Below are 9,809 nucleotides of genomic sequence, written 5' to 3'. Positions count from 1 at the left end.
AAAAATATAAAAAATCAAAAATAAATTATATCTCTTATTAATATTTATATCTTTTTTTATTAAAATAATAATTAAAAAATATAAAATATACTAATACAATTTTTTTAAATATAATATCTTTATTTATATCTCACTCAAATACCATTTTGTTTTTCCGATTTTGTTTCTCCGGATATGATTAAAATCGAATCATAAGTGTGTATGAGTAGAAGACCAATCCGATAAGGCAACCCCACTGGTAGCTACACATCAATCATTTGTCAAAAAGAAAAAGGACATCAATCATAGTGGGTACTGGGTAGCTAGCAAGCAGTAATGATTGAATCTTTTCACCAATTACCACAATAGACGAACTCGTTATTCTTCCTAAGAAAAGTTGACCAATTTTCACCTTCATCGGTAGAAAATAATATAACTTTTTATCTTGCATAATCCTCATGTTATGTAATGCTTTTTCACTACACCTGTGACATGTGAATGTGAATGTGATAGCTACAGCCAAACAAATGGACCACTAATTAATGCTATAAACACGCAAATGCCTTCAAATGTGCCGTGATTGTTGGCTTTACACAGAGTAATGGCAAAATTGTACTGATGAACACAACTAAAATTTCATAAAGATCAATACTTACAAACGATTAGTGAGGAATTTGATAATAGACTCAAATTAAAAGGAAAATATATATAATAAGCACAAGATAGAAAATGGTTTAATATGCAAATGCAAATACTAATGATTCTAATACCAATTAAAATCATCAATAATCCCCATGGCAACATCACATATATGCTTCAAAGCATTCTCTCTACGAGCAAGTTCAGGAGGGTAAACCAAAGCAGGATTCTGTTTGAACAAGTTGTGGCAAACATTTGGATAATCTTTGGCCGCAGAAACGTGCATGTAAGCATAATCATAGACTTGATCAGCCAAATCTTGAACAGAAGCTTGAAGTGATTCACCTGCATATGTGTACTTGTCTAAACATTCTTTAAGGACCCTTTTGAAGGTAGTGTCATTGGTGGCCGGGTTATGCAACTGAGAAGACAAGTAGGAAGAAGTGGATGTTGCATTGGCCATGGCAACCCCAACCATGATCATTGCTAGTCCCCTTGGGTCTGCGTTTGAACTTGTTGGATCTGATTTCAGGGAAGAGAAGCATAGATCGTAGTACTTTGTGTGCCTGCATGTTTTCTTCATCAACTTGGTGTCCCCATTCACATATAATCTTGTGTCTCCTAGTACAAAAAACAGGAGAAGTAAATGGTATAAGATCTTAGAAGAAGCCATTACAAGTGTATGTGTGTGATCAAGAAAATGTTGATTCCAACAAGCCTCAAGCTTTAGTTGAGAAGAGTGATAACTTTGTTGGGAGTAGAAGAGTAGAGAGAGAATGTGTGATGTTGAAAACCGGGTCAACATAAAGCTAACAACCGGGCTTATATGGATGCTTTTTCTTCCTTAGATCTAGTTGCCTTCATTTGTCTCTAGTGTTATTTTATATATAATTTTCAAGACTAAAAAATTTACACCGACAATACTCGGTATTACTATTAGACATTGAATTATTTACTTTACATATATGTTACTACATGCTCATTTAACATTCAATCATTCATAGAATGATAATACAAATCACTACACCAAATTAGTTATATAGCTACACTAAATTTGTGACCCTAATTCTAAGGGTCTCCATTAATTAACATTGTGACACTTATAATATAATTTTTTTGACCGTCAGTAATGAAATTTATCTCTCTTCACTCTTCCTTTTACTCTGCTGTTTGAGATGAAATGAGAAGAGACAAGAAACAGAAAAAGTAACACCATTACCTTCACCGTCGCAGATCGCATTCACCGTTCACCGTCACAGTGTGTTCGCCGTTCACCGTCGCTGCGTCGCAGTCGCGTTCTCTGTTCACCGTTGCGCTTCGCGCTCGCCTTTCACTGTTCGTCGTCCCCCGCGTCGTCCTTTCTCTTCTCCTATTTTATGTGTGCGAACCGTACCCTAATTCTCCATTTGGCGATTTTTTTCTTCTTTTCCAACCCCACTGAACACTGATAGTGAGTATTTACTTGTTCTTTTACTATATTTTTTCCTGCAATTTCTTTGTTGTTGCTGCAATTTACTGTTATGATTATATCCTCATGTTCATACTTGCGATTGTTTCTTTGAATTCTCTTATATCATTTTAATTTTACCTGCACTCAACATGTTCGATGAAATGCTTCAACCAGATTTCTTTAATTTGAATGCTCTATTTATTATTTCTTTGAATGCACTCAACATGTTCGATGAAATGCTTCAACCAGATTTCTTTAATTTGAATGCTCTATTTATTATTTCTTTGAATGCACTCAACATGTTCGATGAAATGCTTCAACCTATTTTCTTTTGTGTTAGGTCTATAGAATGATATTGTTAGTGGATCTTGGTTTAATTTGTGCTCCGTTTTAACCGAGTTTCTGAGTACTATTAATGAACAATTTTGAGAATTCTTTTTTGTTTGTCATTATCCTTTCAATACTTACTACTACTAGTTACTACTTTCAAGTTTCAGTTATAGAGAAATATCGTGCTATGCGATTTTTGGGCTAAACAGTCTCATTCATCCCGTGGCAAGGATTCTGCCAAAAAGGATCTTAATAGTCAGATAAACTTGTTCCGAGATGTTTTAGAAATTTTTTAGGTATTTAAATTTCATTTTATTTATTAGTTAATATTACTATGATAACCGAAGTCATTCATCATCTTGTAAATCTAGTATTTAAGTGTTGATCTTACTTTGTTAGAGGTATTTTTCAGAGAGGAAGAACCACTGAAACTGAAGCAAAATTTGAGAAGCTCTTGAGAAGAATAAATATAAAATCTGAAATACTGAATTTGTTGATGGATACTGCATAATACTGAATTAGTTTTATTGTAATTTAGTTATCAATTTAAGTAAATTTAGGGGAGTCACATCTTTTATTAATCCTTAGCTAAGAAGGTTATCCGTACATACATGTAGCACACTCCAGATATATTAAACCAGAGTCTTATTTCATAATTAGCTTATTCTACTATTTCTTTATTTTGTTAAGTAATAGTCCTTACATTATATCACTGATTGTGTAACTATGTTGCTAAAATTTATTATTCTATAGTAAATAATCACCCAGGCTTTCATCATTTTATTTCTTTGATAAAATGAACTTAATTAAACAAAACAAGATATTGCTATCAATCTTGATATATGAATTATATTTTTTCTGTATTGGAGTTCTAACTTATTTTCTTTGTGCTTTGTATTTTTTTTTCCAATTTAGGAACTTAGTGCCATTGTTCCATTTTGAGAAAAGCAAAAGATTGTAAGAACTGCTATCAGCAAGGTACAAAAGTTATAGGAGGATACCAGATAGAATTTGCAAACCAGTTCTTTACATTTACTATGTCCTTTAGCATATAACTTATTCTCTCTTCCACTTTTTAACTTTCCAATATTCTTCAATACAGTTCCGTGCAGCTATTCAGTTACAATTTGATTTCCATCGGGCAATTTACAATCTCGGAACTATTCTGGTCATAATTCTTCTCCATTTTACTTATATATCATGCAATTGTGCTTTGTTTTACTTTGTTTGTGTACATGTAACAGTATTAAGAGTATAGAATTCACTTTTTTTTCTGCACTTAACATATTCGATGAAATGCTTCAACTAGATTTCTTTGAATTCTCCCTTTATTATTTCTTCTCTTGATTTCTTTGATGTTTTTGTGCCTTGATGACATCATGAATCGGTTAGTCATCTTCCTGAATTATGCAAATTGCTATACTAGAAATGGAAAAGCTAATTAACTGAACTTTAGTCTTAGATTTCATCTCTCTATCTTATGTCCATCCTTGTAAAACCTGGTAGTTTTGTTTTTGTGCAGCTATAAACTTGATGTGAGCTTGATGACTAATTTATAGCAAAAGCTAAAAGCAAAAGACCACCATCACTACTAGTATAAAAAAACCATCTCTTACTAACTTTCTTGTGTTCATATTGACTTAGGTGTCTAACTTCTATATTATAGGAAATAAATTAATGTAGCATATGTGTCATGAGACAGAAATGGAATTGCTAATATATATATGAGATTTCCAATTCTCCATTGCTAATATATTTCACATCGTTTTTTTATTTAAATAATATTATTTAATTAATTTGAATATATATTTTTATAAGAAGTTACTTATTTTTTTATTGAAAAGTTACTTATTTTTTAATTTTTTTTAAAGACTAAATGATAGATAATTTTAAAAAAATATATTATTGTACTATTTTAATAATGTATATCTAATATGATTGACGTAGATATGTGGTCTTGCCTTGTGCACATCATGGTTTGACTTGTATTTGCTTGCTTTCGTTGATAATAATCTCTGGCCCACGCGGTGAAATTTCAAGGTCAAGTGAAAATGAAGGTTTATATTTATTAAGTCCTTGAAGTCAACCTGAAATTTTCTCATTAGAATTTTCTATATGAATGCAGAGAGAAGATTCATATAAGTATTGTTGGAAGTGAGAGAGTTAGAAGGTGGAGCTTCCTTGCGGCATCGCCACATTCAGTTAGTTTTTTTCTTAGTTTATATTTATTTTTACTACTGTACAAACTATATTTTTATTGCATGGTACTTTTCATAATTTAGTATTTATTGCATTGTAGATAGAATTAAGGATATACTCTTGTTTGAAATTTGAAGGAATATTCTTATATTGGTTCAATGGATAAGTCATGGATCACAAAGCCACGAAACTCAATAGAGTATGAGCGAGGGGTTAGGAGGTTTATTGATTTTGCCTTCGAAAATAGTTTAGCTGAAGCAACTGTATGCCCTTGTTTGATTAGAATTAAAGCTATTGGTATATTTCTTTGTTATATTTCTTTTTCAGGGGAAAAAAGGTTGTGATTCAAAGATTTGCATGTTCCAAGGTTAATGCATTGGGGTTGGATATCATTTTTTTTTCCAAGGTCAAACAAAGCTAGATATTTAATCTCATGTTGAAAAAGCATTATGATCCAAGTGTATATGATATACTATTTGGGTAACTCTGTTTGAGTTGAAGGATTGTAGCTTCTGATCCAAGTGTTTATGTAGTGAATATATTGAATTTAGTGCTTTATATGTAAGTGTAGCTATAGAATTCCAATTAGGATATTAATACAAATGTCTCTTGTCTGTACTTGCAGCATATTCCTAAAACCAGTGAAAAAATTTCATCATGTGATGAAGAAGTATCAGATCACCAAAGGCTACTAGATGACAGCTCTTGGTTTATTTATGATTTATAATTTTTTTAGTCTGAGTTATTTTTTAGGTAAAATGTAAAAGGTATATCTAACCTGTAAGATAGTTTAAGATTTAATGAATAGCATCTGAATTATACTAATATCATTTTTAAAGGATTCAACTTCACTGGCTGTTTTTTTTTTTAGAAATTTGCAATATAGGGCATTAATGCCATAATCTTCCTTGCAGATTTGGAATCTTGGCTCTCTAGACCCTAATTTTGCATTGGATGCTCATCAGAAAGGAGTGAATTGTGTTGATTACTTTACAGGTGGTGACAAACCTTACCTAATAACTAGATCTGATGATCACACTACAAAGGTTTGTTTTCTATTTTCCATTTTCTTTACACTTTGCTAAGATTTGTTTGCCTTTTATGTATATATAGATTGGAATTATTACATGGATAAAACCTATGAAACAGGTATGGGATTATCAGACTAAAAGTTGTGTCTAGACTTTGGAGGGTCACACACATAATGTATCTGCTGTATGCTTTGATCCTGAGCTTCCTATAATTATTACTGGTTCTGAGGATTTTAAATATTTATTGTTATTGTCACTGTCAGTAATGATCTAGGGGCTTTGTTGTTGATCATTCTTCTTAACCAATGGATTTCTAGCATGGTTTAATTTCATCTTTATTAGCATGTTTATTTACTGCATTTCATGAATTCTCATAAAATTGTTATTAGCAATATTCACCAAATGCATTCTAATAATTGCATTATCTCATTTGTAGAGGAAAAGAGTTGCTTGTGAAGCAATTGTTGAAACTGGATACTATTGAGGTTGAAGGTGAAGCGAAGTAGTTGCGGAGAAATTTTGAGGATTAAGTTACAAGTACAATTGTTAGCTTTATATGTTTGGATTAAGTTGGGATTTTTTGAATTTACATTTTATGGATTATGACTATGTAAAACTTGTGCGATTGAGTTTAAATTTATTGAAATATAGTGCCATTTATTATTTTGTTGGTAGACACATAAATTATTATTTATAATAGAAATGATTTATGCAATAATTAATAAAAGAAAGCATTGATATTGGAGAGATTATGACAGTTTAAAACAGTCACTAAATAAAGGAAAAAACTGTCACAGAAATTAGTAACTTAGTGACGGTTTTAAATTGAAAAATCGTCACTAAAAATATTGTGACAGTTTAAATAATCACTAAATATACCTAAAAACGGTCATAAAAACTAGTAACTTAGTGACGGTTTAAAATAGTTATGAAATATAAGAAAAAACTGTCACAGGAATTAGTAATTTAACGACAGTTTCAAAACGTCGCGAAATACATCATAAAAAACATCTTTACAAGTGTTACAAATTAGTGACGGTTTTATATTTCAAAAACCGTTACAAACAATTTAGCGACACTCCTTACCAACGGTGGTTCAAAACCGTCACTATGTCAACTAGCGACGCTCAAATCTGTGACGCTTTTTTTAACCGTCGCAAAACCATTTAGTGACAGTAAAAACCGTCGCCAAGCATTAGAAAAAACCGTCGCCAAAATGCTGTTTTGTTGTAGTGAATGTTGACATATGTAGACATGTTTAAGGTAATTCACTATAATAAGTCAAGGGAGAGAAAATTTACACCAATCAACTGGTTTATAAATCAATCAAGACACATTTTTATGTAGTTCGAATTAACCTAATTCAAACTTCAAACTCTATGTAATTCGAATCAGTCTTATTCAAATTACATACACACTCACTAATTCGAATCAACTTGATTCGAATTACACACATACAGTAATTTGAATCAGGGTGATTCGAATTACACACGCATTTCAAAATAATTCGAATATTCTACAATCATAGCTAAACAAGAATAAAAATACGTAAATATATAACGAAACTAATAAAAAATATCTCTAAATAAGCTACAATTATCTATAAAAAAATAGAGTTATCACCAGATAATGGTCGTTGCTGAGTTTGATTATAGTCAAGTTTGGTGCTTGTAGCTGAGTTTGATTATAGATGTTTATTGCGTTTGATTATATTCAAGTTCAGTGCTATATTTGACTACTAAGTTTGATTATAATAGTTTTTATTGAAAATATAAATCCCAAACCCCTAAACCCATAAACCCAAAAATCCTAAACCCTAAACCATAAACTATAGTTTGATTATCATGTTTACTGAGTTTGATTATACTCAAGTTTAGTGCTAAATTTGACTAATGAGTTTGATTAATATATGTCTACTGAGTTTGATTATAGTAAGGTTAAGTGCTTGACTGCTGAGTTTGATTATAAATTACTATTGAGTTTGATTATAAATGTTTGTTGAGTTTGATTATAGTCAGGTTCGGTGCTATATTTGGCTACTGAGTTTGATTATAAATGTTTATTGAGTTTGATTATAGTCAGGTTCGGTGCAAACTCAGGTTCAGTGCTTGACTACTTAGTTTGATTATAAATGTTTATTGAGTTTGGTTATAGTTATGTTCGTTGCTATATTTCACTACTGAGTTTGATTATAATTTTTTATTGAGTTTGATTATAGTCATGTTCGGTGCTATATTTCACCACTGAGTTTGATTACTCACTCCTTCACTCATTCACTAATTCTCTCATTCACCCAGTGACCTACTCACCCTTCCACTCCTACATCAATTTAGCTGAAAAACGAATTACTACTAGTACCAAAAATTGAGTAATTCGAATCACCCCAATTAGAATTATTTTGGAATGTGTGTGTGTGTAATTCGAATCAGGTTGATTCGAATTAGTGGGTGTGTGCGTGTGTGTAATTCGAATCAGACTGATTAGAATTACATAGAGTTTGAAGTTCGAATTAGGTTAATTCGAACTACATAAAAATGTGTCTTAGTTGATTCATGAACCAGTTTTGCTTTTGGCTTATTGGTGTAAATTTTTCCCCCCATTGGCTTATTATAGTGAATTACCCCATGTTTAATTTTATAGGTAATTTTACAACAAATTAAAGAAACTATTGTCATAGAAACAGAAATTAATTTATTAATGGAGTAAAAAATAGTGATATTCAGTTATATTGATGCATGGTGTATTATTCACATATATGGATCTACCATAATCACTTATCTGCAAAATGCAAGTCATACTTTAGATGAAATAAAATAAATAAATAAATATACAGCTGTGTTTACATGGAAGGATAATCACATATTGAAATGTGTTCTATGTTCCCCTACAGGCAGACAAGACTAGCTGATTAACCACCTTAGAACTACCCAAACGCAGGTTGTGATTGGCAAGGTGCATGACCGACACATGTTGGAAAAATTGCTAAAGCGAGTCTTTATAATGCAAAACACAAATTGGGAGGGAAGGACCAAAGGTTTTACTTTGTTGAGGATTCGTTAGAGTGACATTGCAAGAGCCTTTCTACGTTTTGGGTTGTAAGGGAGGGAGTTTGTTGCAAGGGTTTAGAGTTTCAGTGAGAAAGGAAGAAGAAGAGAAGAAGGATAATTTCAGTGAGTGAAGAGTAAATTAAGAGAAAAAATGGTTCGTAATTTTACAATACCTCAAGAACATACTATTAAATATCTGGATCATCCTTAATAGGTAAATATTTTGAGAACTGCTTCGCTTGTTTTGATCGGGTGCCTGGTCTGGACGATCACGTATTGGGTAAAATAAATCTTGCATGGGTCTGGCGGTGCAAAGACACCGAACTGTGTGACACGCAGGAGTTAATCGAGCGGTATGTGCAAGCTCACATTTTCTGCGTGCTCAGAACATTTTTATTTCCAGATAAGTCGACCAATTCTTTAAACTCGAAGTTTTTGCCTCTACTTCAAGATTTCTACCGCATTCCACTATACAGTTAGGGGCAGCTAGTCTGGTACATCTTTACAGGTTGTTGTGTCATGATGCACGATACAACTGTAAAGAGATAGATGGGCCCCTCGTTCTGCTTTTTGTTTGGGCGTGAGAATGTATGCCGTTCCTGGTACCTATTTCTCACGATGAGCTCGTCGATGTTGGTGTTCCACTTGTGCGCCACTATTGGTTATCATTGTTGTTGCCGTTGTTGTTGTTGTTGTTGTTGTTGTGTTGTTCTGATTACAAGCATGAAGGTTGTGGTAGGCTTAGAGAAGGGGGGTTGAATCTATGCCTTCCTTTTAAGTCGCTGTTATGACCTTTTAAATCAAACTTTCAATTCTAATTCTGTTTGTACTCAGCAGTGGAAATTTATGAGACAATTTATTTTTGTCTCATAAATATCAGAAAATAGAACACAGCAGAGAAGAGAAAAGCTAACACCAGTATATATCCTGGTTCGGTTGCCTTATGCTATGCAACCTACGTCTAGTCTCCTCCACAACAATGGAGAAATTTCCACTATAGTTAAAAAGTATTACATACACCAATTTCATACTCAAGTTCTAACCTAACTTGACATTGGCTATGCTAACACCTAACTATTTGCTCTTAGTGCTAACCCAACTAAGAAAGGGATACCTAACAGGTACAAGATACAA

At 32.3% G+C, this 9,809-nt stretch overlaps 1 protein-coding gene across 1 annotated transcript; it reads right to left on the bottom strand.

Moving 5' to 3' along the window:
• Positions 1-581: 581 nt before the first annotated feature.
• Positions 582-1,446, bottom strand: LOC107480265 (cell wall / vacuolar inhibitor of fructosidase 2). The gene has a single exon (XM_016100404.3). The coding sequence runs from the start codon at positions 1,421-1,423 to the stop codon at positions 743-745; it is 681 nt and encodes a 226-aa protein (XP_015955890.1). The 5' UTR covers positions 1,424-1,446; the 3' UTR covers positions 582-742.
• Between the last annotated feature and the right edge of the window lie 8,363 nt (positions 1,447-9,809).

Source organism: Arachis duranensis, chromosome 3 (assembly GCF_000817695.3).
Source record: "Arachis duranensis cultivar V14167 chromosome 3, aradu.V14167.gnm2.J7QH, whole genome shotgun sequence".
NCBI classification, from domain to species: Eukaryota; Viridiplantae; Streptophyta; class Magnoliopsida; order Fabales; family Fabaceae; genus Arachis; species Arachis duranensis.
Note: the sequence above shows the minus strand (reverse complement) of the source record. Positions and strands in the feature narration are given on the sequence as shown.

Excerpts from the sequence above, each read along its gene's own strand:
- LOC107480265 (XM_016100404.3), bottom strand. The coding sequence starts at position 1,423 with ATGTTGACCCGGTTTTCAACATCACACATTCTCTCTCTACTCTTCTAC.